This window comes from Aulonocara sp. 'chitande type north' Nkhata Bay, linkage group LG17, assembly GCF_057382095.1.
Source record: "Aulonocara sp. 'chitande type north' Nkhata Bay isolate Kocher_YH1m ecotype deep benthic linkage group LG17, A_spYH_male_GT1.1, whole genome shotgun sequence".
Lineage (NCBI taxonomy): Eukaryota > Metazoa > Chordata > Actinopteri > Cichliformes > Cichlidae > Aulonocara > Aulonocara sp. 'chitande type north' Nkhata Bay.
Window position 1 is genome coordinate 3,551,046 of NC_141360.1, and position 22,073 is coordinate 3,573,118.

The 22,073-nt window shown below is 41.4% G+C and overlaps 1 protein-coding gene across 7 annotated transcripts in view; it reads left to right on the plus strand.

Moving 5' to 3' along the window:
- nav3 (neuron navigator 3) overlaps positions 1–22,073 on the plus strand; it is a 415,949-nt gene that overhangs the window by 218,484 nt on the left and 175,392 nt on the right. For 5 of the 7 annotated variants that reach the window (XM_086270026.1, XM_086270020.1, XM_086270021.1 and 2 more), the window contains exon 1: positions 5,717–6,261. The exons of the other annotated variants lie outside the window; for them this stretch is intronic. In XM_086270026.1, the coding sequence (XP_086126152.1) occupies positions 6,004–6,261 (258 nt within the window). In that variant the 5' untranslated portion in view covers positions 5,717–6,003. Of the gene's footprint in view, positions 1–5,716; positions 6,262–22,073 lie in introns of those variants that run through there. 7 annotated transcript variants of the gene reach the window in all.

Below are 22,073 nucleotides of genomic sequence, written 5' to 3' on the forward strand. Positions count from 1 at the left end.
ACCAGTGCAATCCATTCAGTAACATTACCAAGGGGACTTTGATATCGTTGCATCAGAGGACGATGGAGCAACAGAGGGAACAATCCTACAGAGCGAGAGAATGATTGTGAGTCAATGTGAATGCCAGCGAAAGCATTCAGCATATTAAATTAATAACTGAGCAAGTGCATATTTAAGTAAAGCACAGTGGTTCCCAAAATTAACAGAATAAACTACATTCATCTGTTGAAAGTCAGATATTGAGTAGTGAGTAAGGAAAGGTTGAGTAAGTCAGTAAGGGAGAGATACATGTGACTAAATATGAAAAAATGCATATGAGGGAATAAAGTGATGAGTGTTGCCCCTGATAATGAAAAAGTAAATAAATGAATGTCCAAGTGAGAAATGAAGAAGTGAAAAAAAAGCCACAGTGGCCCCTTTAACTAGAGGAACAGGAAGAGCCAGAATTGTCCCGACTGGAGTGCTGGGGAAATCCTGCTGCTCCACATGCCTGCTTTCACTCTAGTCCTCATTGTAGTAGAGCTCTTAGCCCACCTCATGGCAATTCAAGCAGCATGACTGAGAGAGGAATTCAGGAAGCCTTAATTACTTTTAATTAATCAAACCTACACTTAATGTCTTGTTTATAACTGCAGTCCTGAAAGAGGACATTTTTCAAATTCCACCATCCCTCAAACATGCCTTACTCCCTGCCCCAAACCTAAAAAGCTAAATTGGCTTTATGCTTTACAGACGAGCTGCTGAGGATGCAAACATTCAGTGGATGGCCCCAGTGTAACATGCATAAAGAAAACAGAATTGGTTCAAGGATTGAGCTCTGGGGAATCCACATACGAGGCGTGCAGATGAGGACATGCATTGATTAATGAATTCTGAAGTATCTGTTACATAAGTATAAAGAAAACCCAGATTTGCTGTCTGCTAATAAAACTTGCATGATCATCGATATCGAAGGCTGCAGATATTTCAAGCAGGGCTAAAATGGAAGGTTCACCCTTACCCAAGTTCATAAGAATATCAGTAGTAATAATTATAACCGCTAAGCTATTTTAGTGCTATGGTTTTGACTGAAATTCATCAAAGATGTTGTTTCCTTGAACAATCAGAAGGAGCTGACGAGCAACAAAATGCAGGTCTTTGCCATCCAGTATCCAAGAAAAGTAGTTTTCTATTCTATAGAACATTAAGTGTATTTCTAAGATACGTTTTGCATTTGAAGAGGAAAGATTTTCATGAATACATCTCACAGCTGTAGTTGCAAATGACTCTTTTTCACTCAAAAGCAAGTGAAATAAGATGCACTGTCAAAGCGACACTAATGATACGTTGTTTTGTTCTTCCTCCCCTCACCGCCAACCGCTCACAGCAGAGCCTGGTTCTGTCAGAGGTTTCTTCCTGTTAAAGAGGAGTTTTTCCTTTCCACTATCACCAAGTGCTTGGCAAAGGTGTTGGGGTTTTCATTGTATTATTATACGGTCTTTACCTTCCAATAATTGGCGCCTATAAATAAAATTGAATTGAATTACATTCTGTTTATTTTGAGTACGTAGGTTCAATACAATTTAAAAAAAATGTTCACATGATAATGAAGGTCATACATTTGGACTCACAATCTAGTTGAGAGCTGTTTGGCACATAGTCGCAGAGCCACTTCGTTTACATCTGGGGTTCATATTCAAAACTTATTGAAAACATTATATCCAAGCAGCAATTCACAACTGAATATGAAGACCTGTGGGAAACAAGTTTTCCCATGATGCTCGATTGTTTTTAGTTGAATGCATGCTTTTTTTGCTTGGATGGTTGCCTGCGGAGAAGCCAAAGGTTGATTGAGGAGCAGGAATCTATTTGTAAATGTTTAAGCAGTGAGAGAAAGCAAATGCGTGTTTATTTCTACCTGGCTGACCCTTGATGTACATTAATGGCACATGCCGTTCATTAAGACACTATGGATGCCACCATATGTTCAGCGACATACTTTGTTGTGTGTGTGTGTGTGTGCCAGCATGTGTTTGTTTTATTTTCCATGTTGTCTCATGTGCGGTTGACTGATAGCATTGAGAGTGCTGACAGCACCAGGTGCGTGACTATCTATCTAGCCTCCCTGGGGGAGTTGTATTTAAACTGTGTGTGCGTGTATGCTGGGTTGGTAGGAAGGTGTTTGACCCCTCTTATCTCTAGTGCCCCGCCGTGTTTGTTTTCACAGCTATAGCACAACTTCAGTGCTGACGTTATGTGACCGTGGGTGGTATCTTTCCTCTAAACCACGTACAACAATCAGTATTGGTTAGCCATCCACCCATTTCCTCAAAGAGATAATAAACACATGTCATTAATTATTCCATAACTCAGAACTATATATTATTCTTACTGACTAAAATGCTGCCACCCTTATTTTGTTTTCCAGCAGTAGTCAGTTCACTCAAATTTTGACCTGAATGTTGACAAGATCAGCATCAATCTCCAGCTAGAAGTGTAGGTCTAAACATCAACTGTTAAAAAAGTGAATTTTTATGTAAAAGAACAGTTATTGCCAAGAGGGGCTGAGTGCACCCAACTGCACACAGCACCAGGTTATTGCCTGTTTGAGAGCAACGAGTGTGGGATAATAGCATGATACTGCTTTTAGCTGTCGCATGCACTGTGTAGAGATGGTTGGTACAGTCAACCTCCAAGCTTTCATCACTCCCTCCTTGTCTGCGACCTCCACCGTCTGCCTCCTCTCTGGAGATTTCGCGTGACACCTTGAGTAGACGAGCGTACACGATAGTCTGTGAATCTTGCATTTGGGACATTGTCAGCTATACTAGTCATTCATATTTGGTGCTAAGGGGCCAAATGTGTGCCAAGTACAGAGATGCTACAGCACCAGCTGCCTGGACTTTTGATACACATCAGGATGGACACATGGTTTTATGTTGTTGTTTGGCTTATTTTCTGGGAGTTATTGAAGCGGGGGCTTCTCAGAAAAGCCCATGGAGCTTAAATGTTGAGGAATTTGTGCGGTCATCTAACATGTGGAAAAGGATCTTTCTTTGATACCATGTTTTGGTCCTGATAAATAATGGGTATTGTGGTGTGGGTTCTTTGAGTTTGGACTTGGCATTTAAAATTCGGATGAATGTGGTCTTTAAATAAAGTTAAGAAACACCAAGTCATCAAAGGTTTAGCACATAAATTGCAGCATAAGAAGACTCATCTTTTTAATAATATTAATCATTCATCACTTTAGATTCCCCTCTTCCCCTTTCAACCTTGACAAAGTTGGCTGTTACACTGTTTTTACAGAAGTGGTTGCCACTGGTACCCAAACATAAGGATGCTGACCTTCCTGGATGGGTTTGTGTTAACCTGAGATCTGCTTTGCTCATGTTGACTTTGGGAGCTTTCACGTTTGGTAAACACGGAACATTCAGCACTACAGCAGCAGTTCTTTTACCTGTAGGAACCTGAATAGCTTTCTCTCACTGGGAAATGATTTTGCAGTGCAAGGTGATTACCTCCAGAAACCAACAAGAACCAGAAGGAAGTGAGAGGTTTTCTTAAGACTTGACCGAGGTTTCATTTGGGCTTGTTTCAGCACCCCTGTGAAGAGACCTCATCAGATACGGATTCCCTGACAGTTCCAGTCTGTCCTGGAGAGTTGGATACCTGCCAGATGCGCTCCGATTCGTGCAACCTGGCAGGCAGCAGCAGTTGGAGTCTAGACTTGGACTTACGCCACTCATTCACGTGGTATCCTGTTGTTTCAGGCTTGTCATGACAGCCCCTGGTGCATGATTAAAAACATGTTGGAGTAGCTGGTGCTATTCTGAGCTGGGGGAAGCAGCGTCCCTATTAGGCAAGGCGATTGACTGTCAAAAGTACTGAAGAGGAAAAAAGGGTGTGTAAAAATAATCAGGCCATTTTTAGTAAATTCCTACCCTCAAATTCGCTATTGTTCACCAAGCAAAAAGGGAGTGTATGGAGTCTGCAGCTCTGCTGGAGAAAGGTAGCTTTTGACATGTTGTAATTTTTGTGACAAGGTCACATTTGTGGCCTGTGTTTGCATTTCCTCACTTTCCCGGCCCTTTTTATTGGACGATGCCGTGTTAAAAAGTTCCGGTTAGCCATGACACCGCAATGTGCCCCTCTGACTGCAGCGCATCTCCTCGCCTCTCTAAACTGAACCAGACGCAGCCTTTCCACATAAAACTTTCACTCCCTTTTATGTGTCTCACAGAGCAGAGATCCTTCAGCAACAAGGGGAGAAAAAAACTCCATGTCATATTGTGTCACGCAGTCCAAATGGAGGCACATACAGACCAAAACTACATGCGTTCGTAGTCTTTGAAGAATTTCTCTCACACAGATTTATGTCTGTCCTGCATTAACCCTGCCCTTACTCATTTCTGTAATGTTACAGACTAAATCAACGGTAACACTAAAGTGTGGCTGAAATCCATTTCGCAAGAGGACAATGGTCATAGTAAAGCGCTTTGAGGGCCCCGAAAAGCGCTATATAAATGCAATCCATTATTATTATTATTATTATTATTATTATTATTATTATTATTATTATTATTATTATTATTATAGAGAAACACACACCAAATACAGTAAAAACATTAGTTTTTCTAAATGGTGGAGTCAGTCGTTCTCCACCACACTGGACACTGAAGGAGCCTGTTTCTTGTTTCACAGTGCTTAAAACCAGCTGTGTGGCATCTGGAGCAGCATTGCAACTTTTCTGTTGCTGTCCTACATCAGTTTTATTTGATCTGTTTTTACAAAAGAGTAATAATAATATTAACTTTAAATCTGTTTCTGTAGAGCCATCATCAGTTATTTTAGTCAGGTTTGTTTCATGTAGTTGACATGTACTGGCCCAACACTCATAATCATATGTTTTGCATTGTGGCAGATAATATCTGCCAATCAGTGACTGAATAAAAGGGCAGAAATAACCAAGTTTTCAAAGCTGTTCTGAACTGCAAGGAGATTGGTGCTGTTTTAAAGGCAAAGACTGGCCCTGCTGTTCGTTGTCCTCTATTTTAAGTGCCTAAAACAGTTACCCGGTACCTAACACTGTTTAGCGCAGCCCACATGTCAGTGTCTGTTTCTGCTTGTAACCAAAGGTTTCTTGCCACTGCTGACAAATGTCTCACACCTTGTAAAATGAGTACACTCAGATAGCCCAAAGAGAAAGGGAAACAGTGAATGTGGCTGAGCAGCTGTGGGAGAAAGAGAGTCCACTTCTTTCTCAGTATAAAGCAGCTGAGTAGCAACAGTTAAGTGGTACCTGGCCAAAAATCTGTTTTAAAAAAATTTGTTTTTTTTCTTACAACTGTTAGTACAGAAATAATCAATTTCTTTCTCTCTGTTGGATTTCCTCATTGTGTATAACTCTTTTTATTCCACCAAAAAATCATAACGTTTGTTTGTTTTACTAATTTTCTCATCAAAGGAAGGGCCAGCTCCACATGTTGACAGAGAGAAAGTCTATTTATTGGCTTCAGAAAGTCAGAGGATGGTGGGGGGGACAGAGCGAGAGAGAGCTGTCTTGACAGTTCTCTCTGGGAGCGCACATGCACGCTCAGCCAGGTCTCTGTAATCACCATTTTGCTGAGTGGTGGTTATATCTTCCAGAGGAGTTCACGCCCCCTTGAACAGTTTTGGCTGACTTTGTGGTACACTTCTGACAGAGAGAGAGAGAGTGCAGGGGAAGAGGAGGGAATGTAGTTGCTTGTGGGAGGAGAAGGAGGAGGGAGTGAACGAGAGGAAGGAGAAGCCTTCTCAGTTTCTGTGAGTCCTGCTGGCTGTAGGCTACAGAATGAGCGCAGTTGCTTTCCTCTCGGTCTGAGAGGCAACTGCTGTTTTTTTTTATTTTTTATTTTCTTTTTTTTGTTTGTCCTTCCCGTCGTGGGCCACACATCAGAAGGAGACACTGCAGATTTGCTTCCCTTTCATCTTCTTCTTCTTTTTTAACCTGTCTTCTACTTGTCTGTTATTATTTTTGTTGCCATGCCGGTAGTTGGCGTAGCTTCCAAGCTTAGGCAACCCTCTGCAGTGGGCACGAAGCCAGTGCACACCGCTCTCCCCATCCCTAGCGCGGTCAGAGCAGCCACCTCGCAGGGCTACATGGCCCGACAGCAGGAACTCAGGACAAACGAAGGTGCCCCGGGGCTCTCATGCCAGCTGTCAGTCAAGTCTGATTACAAGCGAGAGAAGAGCCCAGAAGGGAAGTCCAAAGCCGAGACGGAGGAGAGCAAGATCTGCAAGGTTAGTGGAGATGGACAGACTGTTAGCAGCTATGTGTGCAGGTTGTAGTGACACTCGGAGACACAGGTGTCAGAGAAGAGACTGTCTCTCTGTGGCTGCTTTGCTCTCTGAGCAGGTGTCATTCAAGCCTTGAAACAGAGCTCAAGCACACAGCAGTGAATCATGTGTGCGCTGGTGGGATGATTTTGCCGGCTTTGGGTCATCAACTAAGAAGGGAAACTGGATGAGTAATGTATTGCCGGCAGTGTATTACCTCATTCTGCTGCCCATTTAGTTTCCATACGCTTTAAAAATGTGTGTGTGTGTGTGTGTGTGTGTGTGTGTGTGTGTGTGTGTGTGTGTGTGTGTGTGTGTGTGTGTGTGTAAGGTGTGTTAGTAGCGGACGAGAAATGTAGGTATTCAGGCATTTGTATGTGCATTTTGTCGAGAAATATGAAATTCCTGATCAGCTCGTCTATGGAGACATAAGCTACTGTAGTAGGCCAGAGGATTAGAGGAACATGGTTTGTGTGTACACGCTCATGCAGGATAATAATTCAGATAGATTACTGGTGCTGTCCCCCTGTTCTCAGAGCATATTCTTAATACGTCCAGCTGCATCAAAGTGCTGTAGATGAATAATAGGTTCAGATAGTCTTGTTAAGTGCTTCACCCTGCAAGATCAAGGCTGTTCCAAGTTCTTTCCCTTTTGCAAAAATGTTTGGCTCAAACTGGAACAGTGAAGGTGGGGCTGGTGTATCCTGAGAAGGAAGCAGTTTTCAAAACTCCCCGCCAAATAGCTTCAGCAGAGCCTCAGCCCATCCCACATCCAGAGCCGTGTGAGCGCAAAGTGAAACTTTCCTGTTTAGCTAGTTGATCTCTCTCCCTCCCTGCACCGGCTTTTGATTCTTTTTACCGCTACATGATTTCCTGACAGACAAAAAAGTGACTCCTTAAGTGTGAATCTTTTTTTCTCTGATACTGAACAAAACTGCTGATCTTCCTCGTGATCTTGAAGAAATGTGGGCAAAAGGCATTAAAGCAGGGGTCAGTGCGCCTTCTGCATTTAAATCCTCCCAGTGTGTCTGTGATTGAGTTGAAGTCACCTGCAGGGTGACTGTGAAACAGGTAGGGAGGGGGGTGTTTCATCATTAACCTGCTTCTGAACCGGCAACTTCAGCTTGACTTTCAGCTCGTTAACACAGCTTGACTCCCGCTTGCTCCAATAAGTGACTGTTTGTTTTTGACTGGAGATTGAAGAAGATGAATTTAGAAGTTGATTTTAATTTGTGCCAATGTCCATTACTTTTTATGCTTTGGAAATTTCTCCAGGTTTCCCACATCTTTCTATCTATATTTTCACATGTTCTTTTCTTGTTCATGTTTATTCAGTGTTCCATAAACAACAAGGTCTACTGTGACAGATTTGTTGCAAGTGCACTGCAGTTCTGACCCTCGTCCTTCATATCACTAGAGGTTTGCAAGACTAATGGACAGAGCATCAGCTAAACTGCCTGAAATGAAGTGCAATCAGCGCACAATATTATAGTCCTTGTCCCTGAGAAGCCTGTAGGCAGGCAGAAATCACTTGCCTGCCCCAGCCTGTCAGTGTGTGTAAGGAATGGGTGGTATGGAGGGGGTAATTAGTCTGTCTAATTGTGTTGTGTAGTCACTAAAGAGCTTTACTTTCAGGACTTCCAGAGGGAAAAATAATGGAGAGAAAGTGGAGTAAATGCTGTCATTATTCCTTCACATCAACCAACACCCCCTGTTTAATTTAGAGTCCTCTTATCAAACAGGATCAACAGGATCAAGCACAGGTCTATGTATGCACGTGCACATGTGTACCGCGCATGCTTGTTTGTGCACATGCAGCTCCCACCTCCATATATACAGTGGTGCCAGCATGTGTTAGCTTGTTTGCCTGAGATTAAGCACATCCTAACATGATTGGCGTTTCCCAAAGACGAAAGTATTTTTTCGATGTTTAAGATTTCACCTGCCTGTGGTGGAAAATTCCACTTGTCTGCTTAATAAATGTTAATGAAACATTAATAACAACGTGTGTTACATGTCATTGTGAAAGCACAATCGTGAACCCAAGAGTCCCCAAGAGTCCAGCATATCCCATTGGTATTGTTACTCCTGGAGCAGAATGACCATGACAAAAGTGGAAGAAAAATAAATATTTTATGTAAGTATTAAACACAGTAAGTGCTCCAGTGCTGGTTTTGACAGAGCCAAGAAGGAAGTCCAAGTGAATCTTAATACAAGCTCCTCTAAAAACAAATCATAGTCCGAGTCCAAAGCTGAAGGTACTTTGTAGCTATGGCAGAGAAAGGCCGCCGCACTCACGCTCCATCTGTGATAAGCAGTGGACAAAAGTGTTGCAGGCTGTTACTTGGGTGTCTAATGGTGTGCAAAGGGCACAATTAAACTTCTCAGACAAGGTTAATTTTAGTTCATCCAGTTTCTGTTGTGGCCACTGTCAGCTGGATTAATTCGGTCTGCATTTATTGTGAGGTGGATAATCCCCCATGGATCTACAACACAATAGACTACACTTATTTCACAGGAGTGTCTGCAAGTCTGTGCGTACAGTATGTGTGTGTTACTTTCCACTGTGTTTCCGAACTTCTGATTTTGCCACTAAATTTAAATTAACAATTAGTATAACTCTTTGTACATATATTACAGATACCAGGAATTAAGTTAGATTCACTGTAGATGATACTGCTGGTGGGCTTTTTACAGCTAACTTTGCAAAAGCGAGAACCTGAAAGACATTTGCTGTGAGTGGCAGAAATTGCTGTCTACTGAAACAGATTCTGATTGCATCAGATGATCAGCCTTTCTTTCTGAAGTACTTTCACTGCTTGCAATGCTATGAATTTCCAGGTTACCTTAGCTCTTAGCTAAAGTTAATTTCAGTTCTCACAAATGCAAGCAGGCGGAAGTGCAAACCTTGTGTGTCTTTAGCAGTGTTGTGCAACACCTTACCTCTTCATATATCTCCCATGTCAATCTATGGTTCTGGGCTGTCAAAAAGTACTTCCATATAACCCTCCACAATTGAGATTAGAATACAGCTCTTCCTGTTGTACTCTCTGCCGACAGTTCACATCAATCCTTGCCTACGGCGCTGCTAGATGAATGGGTTCAGTGAAGAGTTTATGCGAGTCGACTGAGCCTTAATGAAGTGTCAGCATTGGTACCACTGATGGGGAATTATCTTGTACATCTAGAGTTTTGGCAGCTGTCCAAATCACACAGCCCAGAGACTTATTTAGCTGGTATTTTACGGTTCTCTTTGAGGTAGCGCTTTAAATTGCATCACACTCTTGTTATTGATTCTATGGTAGGGTGAAAAATAAATAATGCTGATGGGGTTTCTGTTTATTCATCCTTGAAGAAATATGTGGGTGCTAAAGCTATGCCTGTTCATGCCTTTATGCTTTGCTTGCGCTTGAATTTGTTTGTTTGCGGACAACTTTAAGTACCTGTTACCTTAAAGCTGAAACGTTGCTACTCTGCCATGCGCTCTCTTAGTGAATACTCACACTGAATAGGGGTGTGAGGGTGTCTTTGTCTCAGAAATGCAGCTCATTGTATATACAAGCGGTGACTGTTGCATGTTGCTATTTTTGATGTCCTGTGATGTTAGTTGTGTTATCCTAGGATGTAAGTGTTTCTGGTGCTAGAGAGCACCACACACACGCACCCACTTAAAGAACAAAAAAACATCCTGTTGATCCTCAGTGTGTTTGCTTTGCACAGCTAATAATCAGGTTCTGTTGTATATTTTTCTTGTTTGGTGCGTCTCCTCTCATGCTCTGACCTGATAAACCTCTAAGCAATAATATGGGTGAAAGTAAGATGGAATGCTTTAGGGAATAAGGTCAGAGTCCGGTGAGTTTGAGTGAGCAGAATGTAAACAAACCTCCCTTTTTCTGTGGGTGGCCCTGATACTGTCACTTTCTCTTGTCTTCTTTTTCCGTTTTCTACCATTGCCTCTCTTACCATCAGTTTTTGGCTCATGTCTGTGTGCAGTAGGTTTCAGTAGCATGCCAGTCATCTGCAAAGCAATCGAGCCATTGATGGTTTTTTGGGGTTTTTTAAGTTGATGTCTCGTGTGCAGCACAAATTCATTTGGCACTTTCACACCAGCTTCTTCCATGCAGGCAAAATAATAAAATTAACCTTATACAACAGTTACCTTTAACTGGGTTTAATATTCATTATCACCATTAAATGTATCTACTATAACCCTTATTTTTATGTAAAAGAAAACTTTGTCTTCATGTCATTTGATTTTTTACAGTTTACAGATTTGGTAGCTGTGCACTGGCCTATTTAACCTCTGACAAACCCTGGCAGGTTCTGCCTGGATGTCAGCGGTCAAGGCATGCTCTTTTTGGCTTTCCAGCTTTCACTCAGTTCTCACTCAACCCCTCAAGTGGCTCTGACGCTGCTGAAACAACAGAGAAAACAGAGGGAATGAGAGGGAGGCCAGCTTGTTCCAGTAGAGGGGAGGGAGGTTGGCTGAGATCGGTTCTGCAGGGTGTCTGAACGTGTTCTAGTCATTGGGTGGTCTGACTCGTTGTGTGCCGAACTCCATATCTGGAAAAGAAGGGGGTGCGGATACTAACAAACAGGATGAGCACTTCTTCCAGTAACAAAGACCAAGAGAGGTGATTCTTTAAAACACTGTGACAAGATTAAAGTATTATTTTAGGCTGCACTGATTCTAAACTGCTTTTTTAAAGGAACCCACAAAATATTCAATTTCTGAGTAAAGTGGGGTGAGAGATGACATGAAATGACCACTTACATGTGTAACAAGAGATTGCAGCCCATGTTTGTTACAGCAGTTTTTGTCATACTCAGTGTTTTAGCTGCAGCTCTGCAGTAGATTGTCCCTGCAGTTGTGGCAGCAGTGCAGTTGAAGGTCAACGAGCCTGTGGTCTGTTCAGCCAATCTGAAGTAATGTGTTAACAGGGGAGTCCACCCCAGCTCACTAGGCCTGATCCAAGCTGGAAACATGGCAGTGATTTTTAGTCTAACAAATTATTTTGAACCATAAGATTATCAAATTAAACCATGAAATGTGAAAAAAATCAGATTACCCTAACATATGCTGCTGCTGAATAACTACCACTGATGTGATTCACTCACATTTTTTACATTAGTCCACTTTTGCAACATTCCCCCACGCTGCTGAGATTTCTGATGACCCTTGGGTTGAAATTGGGAAAATATTTGAAACAATATTATGCTTTCCAGTGCTGTCCTTCCCTCCCTCTTTCTGTGCTTTTTTGTCTTGCACACTGTATTTCATTGCCTTCTGTGCTGCTGGGAGCCTGCTGTCGGCCGTTGTGTTTAAATCTTGGAGTGAGAACACACAGAGAGGCTGGTGTTTACAGTACAGCCACACCGGTTAAAAATACCTTCCCCTGGAAGTGCAGCCATCCTGCTCCCTCCAAAACACCAAGAAAAACAAGAATCGCTGCACAACTTTTTGGAAGAAAGCAATGAAAAACCGCATGAGGGTTTGAGCTTCTTTTCTTCACTGGAGCCAGGATTAAGCAAATTATGCTGCTTTTTATTGTGAGTCTTAAACAATTTTATGAAAATAAAATGTGTTAGAGCTGTTAGGAATTCATTGCTTTATTCAAAGAAAAAGGCTTGACATCATACATTATACCCACCTGAGGCTCCATGATTATATAACCTGTTGTTGTTTCCCCACATTTTGAGGTTTCTCTGGTGTTTAACTAGGGTTTTGTGTGCAGAAAATCAGGGCACTAATTGTATGCATGAAACGGTGCATGCATGTCTACATGACAAAGTAATGCCTTGTTGTCATGCATGTATGCATGTACATACACACTTGCATACGTGCACACGCTGCCATGCATGCTCCAGGCCTTCTGCTAGTTCAAAGGTAACCTTAAATGTTCCAAGAGAATCAAATGTTCCATGAATTGTTCATCTTCATCTCTTGTTTGTTGTGTCATCAAAAAGAAAAACAAACACAGAATTGTGCATTTGAGGATTTTTATATATATATATGTATATATATATATATATATATATATATATATATATATATATATATATGTGTATATATATATATATATATATATATATATATATATATATATGTATATATATATATATATACATATATATGTATATATATATATATATACATATATATGTATATATATACATATATATGTATATATATATATATATATATATACATATATATATATATATATATATATATATATATATATATATATATATATATATATATATATATATATATATATATATATATATATATATATATATATATATATATATATATATATAAAATCTCCTTGCATCTGTCCACACATACCGACATACATTTTTATTATTCCTGTGTCTGTTTGTGCATGCTTGCTTGTATTTCTTGTCTTTGGTCGTGAATTGGCTTAGCTGACCATTTGCTGTCTGTATGTAATCAGTATACTGCTATCCTATGTTTGAGGCCCTCTTGAAAAGCAATTTATGAACTGAGTTTCACATGACAAGAGTGTCTGAACCATCAATACTTCAAGGTTACTTTCAGTCAGCAGAGAGATATTTGCAGTCACAGACAGAGGAAGTTTGGAGTGTGTGGTGGAGGTAGATCCTCTTTACCTCTTTCAACTCAGCTGTCTGTCAGCAGTCTCTCTGTCTGCCCTGTTTTTGTTAGCATGCTCTTTTCTCTTCTCCTCCTCGAGCGCTTCTTTTTACATCTTCCCAGCAATTCTGTTTTCCACTCTGTCTTCTGCCACTGTCTTTCTGCTCCTACCCATTCCCAGCATTCCTCTCTGAGTCCTTTTTTCTGTCTCTCCTGACTGGAGCCTGTCTCTAATTCCAACCCTGCTACTCACTTACTGGTATTTTCAGTTGACCTTTACACCCATCCCTTCTCTCTTTGTCATGTTTTTTTAATCCTTTCCCTAACTTTTCCTTCACCTTTCCTTCTTATTTTCCTCCTTTATCTGACCATCTTTTCCTCCTTGATATTTTAAGGAGAAAAGCAGCGGGAGAAAGTTAAAACACACCTGGACTAGTTTTGTCTCCAGCTGTCACAGAAAGCTTCTCTTCTCTTCTCTTTACTTGTTCCTTTTATTTCTTGATTCATTTTGGTTAATCTGCACTATATCACCACAGCTTGTCAAACAGTGAGTCAGGCAGCTCTTTCGAAACACCTGGGAAAGCCACAACAACCAGTGTCAGAAGCATCCAACCAAGCGTTGACAGGGAATGAACATGCTAACACATCCAATAACGCATGCTAAAAATAGCCACAAAGCATGTGCTTTTAGACGTCCAGGGAGAAAGATTGGTGATGAGGTATTGAGTCAGGGTTTACGCTGCCGCAGCACTAACTATGAGCAGAAATAAAGGATTCTTGCCACCTAAAAGTGGTGCAAGGGTGACTGTACATACTATCAAGTCAAAGGCACAGTCTGATAACATGTCTGCGGGCTAAATGCGTCAAATGTTTTCCAATTTTTACCATTTTATCTAGATTTTCAGTAGCTCTAAAAAAATGATGCACATCTTCTTTTGGAACATTTTCATACAAAGCTAATAAACCCAAAGTACTCCTCTAGGGCACAAGTCAGCTCAGTCATAAATATTAAAATGTTCCAGTTCTAAAGTTTATATCAGACAATTTTCTTTTTATACATGTTGCTTTAGACTTTATATAGTTTGGAAACAATGCACCGACTCGCCAATATGTGTGTTTTATTTTTAATGCTAAATTTCACTGGGTCTTCCTCTGTTATGACAAATGGCAGGTAGCTGTGTTTTTATAGGGACGTGGCAGTACGCATTGAAAAAGCTTGGAGCAAAGTTCATCTCCTGGCTCCAAAGGTACATTTGCAAGACTATATTTCCAGTTGCCCACTGATATTTATCACTATAAAACACTGGTTGCAGATTGCACCTTAGAGGTGTGCATGTTTAGCAATATGAAATGAGACCGAATGCTGCATAAAAAAGGACACCAATCATTCATCCTTGGATAACATTTAAGGGCTTACTGTTGACTGTTTTTGATAAATAGAAAATACAAACCAATCCTCAGATGCAGCCAGCTGGATGAAAAGCTTGTTCTGGTGGGATACTGGGTGGTGGTTTGGTGCAGTACCCTCCCTTGGCTCGAGCTTTTACGGGGCGTTTAACAGACGGATCACACATGTTTTTGTGGAGCGGTTAGCCCTCACATTTAGATTCATCATTACCCACAACCAGCATCTGTGTTCTCATTATTTTTTTTTCCTTTTTTTCAGTCCAGACATGTCGGTTTTTCTTATTTTGTGTATTTTTTGTGTCTGCAGAAGCCTTATGTAAAAGCCAGTAAAACGTCAACTGGAAATCATTACTGTTACTCATATTTCAGCATGTTTGCTTTGAGAAGCATTTGTTGTACCTTGATTCATATTGGCTAACAGTACCACGTGTGGCTGCATGTTTAAGATGGTAGCCTCAGTTTAATGGAAGGCCCGATTACGTGCCGCAGCATCTTTTATATTGTGGACGTTGTCTTGTTCTAATGTAATTTATATAGACTGTAACTCGGAACGCGAAACAAACAGTCTGCTTGGCTGTTCTAGTTTATTCTGACATTGTGTGATGCGGACATGCATAGCCACAACTTCTGTAGATTTACAGTTGTGGAAAGATAATGCAGGTCGAGGCAGCCTCGTGAATCATAATGCAGTCATGAGGTCATGCACTGGCTCAGTGACGCATGACCCCTCTAACCTCTGGCCAGTTTTTTTCGAGCACTGTGGCATCATTTGATGTGTCCGTGGCCTTTTGGTAAAAGTAAATGGACTGTAAAACTGCATGCTGCAAAGCTGCAACTGGAGCCTTGTGGGTGCATGTCTCTGTCTGTGCGCCTCTGTCAATAAAAATGAAATGAATTTTTACAGTAATATAAGTTATAAAGTCATTTTAATGAAGTGGGAGGGTTGGTATTTTCTGACGCTGCTTACAAGCAGGAAGAAGAAGAAGTGTGTGGTTGAAATAGTTGAAATCTAATAAGTGATTACACTGTGTACAATCTGCTGTAAGCTCTGCAGTAATTTGATGCATAGATCAACCAGAATCTGTAGAAAATATATGTAAAGAAAAACTAATTTTCTTTTTTTTTAATTGAAACTCACTCATATCTTTGGTCCATTTTTGGAAAGCCGGGTCTAAATGTATCCCACATCTATCCCACTTCCCTGTGAGATTGTTTTATTGCTAGTCTTTTGTGTGGGCTACAGATGGGCCTTTCCATTAAAGCACCTCTCTAGTATAAAATAAAATTATTTCCACCTCAACATCACAACCTTATTTCCTCTATTGGCTGTATTATGTTTGCCCATAAAGTGTTAACACTGCTATTAATGAGTGTTAAACATGAACTACATGCCCTGGCGCCGTCATGGGAAGCTGAAGTCTAATTCCTCCCCTTTCACTTTCTTTCCTCTCTGCTGGCCTCCCCACATGGTCAGCAGAGCTCTGCTTTTTGGATCAGAGTGAATTTTCTCACAGGATACGTCTCCTGACACACATTGCAGTTTGGTTTTATTTACTGGCTGCTGTTGTTGTTGCTCCCATGTGAAAGCTCATACTAGCTTTTAACAACCTTGGGTTTTTTGGTGATGCGTGCTCTAAGAGTTTTTTAAAACTCTTCTGATTTCCTCTCCCAACCCAGCGGCCTTGGGTGTTGTTGTCACTTAAATAAACAATGTTTTTGTAGAGTTCCATCTGCCAGGGGGACAGTAGCATCACCAAGCTTCCACCCACCCACACACCCCCACCTATTTTATCCCTACCTCTAAAACAAAGAATCTGATTAATAGCACTAAACTGTAAGGCTTGTTTTTAAAAATAATCTTCTTGATGGTTATGCGTTGCCCTCATATTGCAGAAGTAAATTACAGTGAGTCTATGTCTGTGTCAACACTGGAAGGTCATTAACTCAGTGATTCATTATTTAAGCGTTTGTATCTGACATCAACTGATATGGGAAAAAAGCAAAGATTCGCCTTTAAAATCCTGTTATGATGAAGAGCCACAGAGACTCATTTTATGTTGTATTCCTGCTTTTAAAACTGAAAAGACTGAAGTCTTAATGAAAGGGCATGAGGTTCCTTGTAGCAGCTATCATGCTGACTGTTGTTTGCCAGTAGGTTGTCCAACCAAACTGCCCCGTTGGAGATGAGACAAGAGGCTTTTGTATTGCTTCTTTCAAATGCAGATACCTATAGGTGTTGCCAAAAGTTTGACTAGAAAGGTTTCAAAGTAAACTTTTGGCAACACCTATAGGTAATCATTATCTGGCTTCACTGTACTTTGACTAGAAAGGTTTCAAAGTAAAGTACAGTGAAGCCAGATAATGATTTTGAAAGAACTGTGCAGGAGACTACAGCCAGGGAAACGGATAGAAAAGATTATTTGAGGGTGAGTGGAGAGGATATGATTCATGTGGAAAAGCTGATACAAGGTACTTCACAAAAAGATGAGTTGCTCAGTGCAGAGTGTGACTCTGCTATCTTCACCGGAGAAACACATTCGGTAGATGGCAGGATTTAGGACATTTGAGCTGCTGGATTGGAAGGAGATGCAGGCACCTCATTCAGGTTTAAAACCTTAATCTTTCTCTGCATCTGGTTCGCTTTTTGGCCTTGTGGAGGGAACAGCTAAATGGCCTGTAAATGGCCTGTATTTGTGTAGCGCTTTACTAGTCCCTAAGGACCCCAAAGCGCTTTACACATCCAGTCATCCACCCATTCACACACACGGTCACACACTGGTGATGGCAGCTACATTGTAGCCACAGCCACCCTGGGGCGCACTGACAGAGGGGAGGTGAAGGTAAGGTAACTACAGGGTGGAGGTTGGAAGGAAATGTGAGCCTGAAGAGAGAGGGGAAATTGTAGTAGCTGGTTCAGGGACACTGCTTTGCACCACAGGTTAAGGAACCAAATTCGAATCTGTAGATTCAAGCCAACTTTTCTAAGAGTAGGCGAGGACAGAAGGAGAGGAAGTGAAATGAGGTTGTCTGGCTGAAGCTGTGGGATTGGGAGGTGGGTGCTGTATGGACCAGGTGCCTTACGTTAAGGATACCCAAGATGGAAGAAGTCTGAGCCAACAACTCAAACCTAATTCAAGTTCCACTGGCTAAGGTGCCACTCATTTGGAGCACATTTCTTTTTGAGCTACACGGCACTCCCTCCCTTCTCACCCCTCACTTAGTTGTGGCATTTAGACGGTTTGAAGCCACAGTATGTACAATACAATGTTCTATCATGCCCAGACCATAGGAGTTGGAGATGCTGTTCAACAGACAGTATTGTAAGTTTAGAAAAGATGGGATCTCTTTTTGAGCCAGTCCTCAGTGAATGCTGCTAGACCTTTTGTGTTTAAATTGGAACCATTATTTACATTTTATTATTATTATTCATTGTTCTTTGAACATGTTGGAGGTGATGGCTTTATGGTGATGCTTTGTGACAAAGCACTAGGAGGAAAACCTCTTTGTGCCAGCAGATGTGAAGCAAACGGATAAACAAAACAAACAACAACAAACAGTTTGTGTCCGAGCTGCGGACACAAACTTTTGACTTTTGTCAAACTTTTTTCATTTGTATTTGGGGTAAGCAAAATCTGCTGGAACGCACCACACTCCTGTCTTTGTGATAAGATATGCGCCATGAGAGGCCGTCCGTTTGTTAACCCTCAGATTCAGAAGGAACAATGCGGTTTTCATCTTTTTAATAGAACGCTTGACCAAAAATTAGATTACAAAGGTGGGAAATGAGCTTGTTCCAAAGGGTGGCTGGGTTCAGCCTTAAAGATAGGTGATACTTTCACACCTCTGGGAGCAACTCAGAGTAGACCTGCTATTCTTCCACATTGAAAGGAGCCAGTTGAGGTGGTTTGGGCTTCTCCTGAGTGAGGCATGTCCAGAGGCCCAGGTGGACGAGGAGGAGTAGGCCCAGGACATGCCAGAGAGGTTATCTTCACCATTTCCTGGGCAAGAGTACATTCTCCCCGATGAAACAGAAAGTAAGAGTTTAAAGCTACATCATAACACTCTTACTGTTCCTTCACCCTCCATTGAACTATTTCCCTTTGTTGGCAAACAAAAGCTACTTAGAAGACTAAATACAATATCTTAATAGTTCACAGATGAATAGTACAGGAAGATTGCTGAAACACCATGCCCAATATGACCCAAAAAAGAAACAAGTGGCATCTAATAACTAGCTCTAGTCACAGGTGAGTCTGTGACTGCTGAGCAAGAGCACAGAGACAAGATCAAAATGACTGTTTTGGCCTTCTCTTAGGAAACTTTTTTATCTTGTAAAGCCATAAAACTCTATTATTATCGTATTACTGTTTCAGTGAGGCCTTATTATAGTTGAAGCAAACACTACATTTGTTTCAAAACAGGCGGGGAAGTTCAAGCTTGTGGTTGCTGCACATTTTCTTGCCTGTAAAATATCTTAGAAGGAACTTGGCGCGCAGCTTTTTTCTTTATATAGTCTACGATATCAGTTAGTGTGAATATACACAATTCATGTTTGCAATTGTGTGAAATTAAAGCATGTCCTGGGGTTTGGGGGGGTCTACAAACCTTTTGTAGACTGGGAATGTGTGCATGCCTTTATGTATGTGCGAGCCTCATTTTCCCAGATCTCAGTTCCAGAGAAGCACTTGGCACTAACAACCTGAGCTGTAACACTTAACAGCAAAGTTGTTTACTCTTTACCGGCCCACTTTACCCTCATTTTGGGAGGGTTTCTCTGCCTTTGGCATAGCAGCATGTAGACATTTTTACAGCTTACTATGCTCAACACCATCTTACTAGCAGCTCTAATGGTCTGATGTGTGTTTTGTATGTGTGTTTTTGCAAGAACTCCGGGTTATGGATTAAATTTTGAGAAAGCCAATAAAGGCAAATGCTTGATCATAATACTCAGATTCTTCTGTGTTATTGAAAATGTGCACTTACTATGTAAATATGTTGCTGTGTTTCCTATGGGTGCAAGAAAATTATATAAGAAGTGTAAATCTCAGGTATAGATGGGGAGGAAGTAAAGCCTCCTCACTGAAATAATCTGTCATCTTAACAGTGTCTTCAATAAGTGGTTATGCACCATCCCTCTAATGTCCAGTAAGCCAGTCATTATTACAAAATAAGTTGTGATTTGGCAAATGATATAAGGACCAGCTTGCTGTATATTAGCCCACATATATACAGTAAGTGCTGCAAACAACCCCATAAAGTATTAACAGGAACCACAGCTCCCCTTCAAATGACTAAGTGCAAACATTCCAGGGTATTTTGAGATTATCCCTTTTAACACCTGATGTTTTCACAGATGTTGCAGTGAAAATGTCAAAGCAGCACCTTGCAGCACTGTAGGAGTGAGCTGTAGCAAGCATGGGTAGCAGCGTGCAAATGGGACCCAAAACCTTGGCTTGGAATTTGCGTTATCTAGATAGCAACACATGACAGGTTGCCTGCGAGACTGTGTCTGTATCAGTCCTTTAAAACCCAACCAGCGCTACAATTATTCTGCACTAGTCTGTGGGGAAAAGGGTCATTAAAATTATTTGATGAATAAAAATTATCATGACTTGCCAAGAAGTTGATACATTCAAAGTTTGGCTGAAGCAGCTGGCTGTAGATCACACACACACTTTGTCTTTTCATCTTGTAAAGGGGTAACTGTTCCAAATGGAGCGGTAGGAGTGTGACTCAAGTCCGTGATGGGAGACAAAATTATGATTTTAATAATGTGTGTGCAGTGAAGCATGGTGTTTACAACTGCACTATTCTTGAAGTTTAACCCACGGCCTTGTGCTTTAGTCCTTGTAAAGAAAAATACATTACCTAGTTTGCATGGAAGAATTATATTATCCTTGTAGTGCTGATTGGATCCATTTAAAACGAGGAATGTAAAATAAAAGGGTTTTGCTGTCTGCAGGAGTGTTTCCTTCTGAATGAATCTGCACACCCAGGATGAGTTGTTGCCCATTTGTTACTGCTTCAGAAAAGCTGAGGAAATCTTGATAAAAGAAGAAAAAAGATTCATTTTTAATCTTATTAATTATTAGCAGTAGAGTTCACTGTCAGGAGACAAAGTGGTAAGGTTAAATAGAGACACTTTAGCCTGAATGAGTCATTGTGTCAGTAGACGCTTGGTATACAGGGAGGTGGGGTGGGGGACGTTAGGAGGGAATTACGGGTACATTTTCCGCCACTGTCCTCAAACTTGCCAAGCCCAGACACCAAGCTTAGACAGCAACCAGCTTACTTAGTGGCTGCACTCTGTCTGTCCTCAGCATTAGACACTTCAGCTAATGTTTTGGGCTGGAGCATTAGCCGCAATGGGTAGAAGTATGTTTGCCTTGGAAGTAGTAGCCTAGCCGGTGAGTGCTGCCATCCATGTCAAGTGGTACGCAGCATTATACCGTCTCAGGCAAACTTGGACGCCTAACGTGAGGAATTAATTTGCGGTTGTTTCAACACGAGCCTGAAGTGGTCGGCCCAGAGGCAGTATCGCATCCAAGGGTCAGTAGGGGTGTAATTATAGGGAAATCTGTTTAAATATTTGAACATATTTGTTGACGCTCTGTGACATGTGGAATTGTGCCCCTCTTGCGTCAGGACTGCACAATCCTTTCCCAGTTAGGGTGTTTTTTAGCGGCAGTCCTCCATCTGTCCTCACTGGAAAAATTGCACGAAGGCCTCTCAGCAAAGCGGCCTCTTTGCACGTTTTCCTGTATCAATCCTCTTTGCAGGGTTTGATAAGTCACACTCACCCTAAGGCAGTTGGGAGTTGGCGTTTTTCCCTGAATTTTTTTTCCCCCCCCAGTCAGCAGATGCCCATTTTGCTTTAAACTTGGAAATTTGAGTGCAAAAAAGCCGGCTTTTTTCTTTCTTCACTCTTTCTGACTGTGCTTGTCCTCCCCTCCACCTTTAGTTTCCACCACACAACTATCATCGTGCATGCACACACTTTCCACAGCTAGTGCCTTCGCTGAGTGACTGACACTTTGAGAAGACGGCAGTCCAGGGGTCACACAGTCACTGCGGTTAAATCTGGGATCCAGAACTTGAATAAAAAGGTTCTGCCTACGTTTTCATTAGTGCCCTTAAGCAAGGCGCTCACTGGCTGTCTATTGTAAGTCCTTGGCTGGAGGAGCTCGGCAACCAGCAGGTGAAGGCTTCCAGACGTGAGAGCGTGGAACATTATGAGTAAGTAAAGCACCGCTGAAAATGCGTGCATGCTAAGTCAGTCTTCCCCCGGATGAATAAAAGCTTTCTAAAAATCCTGATTTTGGTCCAATCTTCCACACGACCCACTGCAAATACATCAAGGCCCAAGAGGCACTTTTTATGGTGCAACATTGTGCTGTCGTAAATCACCAAAAATTCAAAAGGCCTGTCTTTTTCACCAATGTTTTTTGAATTTATCTGTCGTGTCAGAGACACAAACACAAAACACTAAGCTTTTCCAAATGTCTGGAACTTGGGAAGCTCAGAGCATCATAAAAAAACTCCGAGGTGGTTTCCAGATCTGTAGGCTGACAGGCTGAGGTCAGCTGATGAGGCTGTTTGCATCGATCGGCTGCTGCTCGCCTCTGACCTTTGTGCGCTGCCTCGTTAAAAGACTGCACGTATATCTGAATGCTATCTGCCAGTTTGCATTACTTATTAGCAAAGTGTCTGTTTTGTGTCATTCACTTTGAGAAGAAATCTGGATATTTTC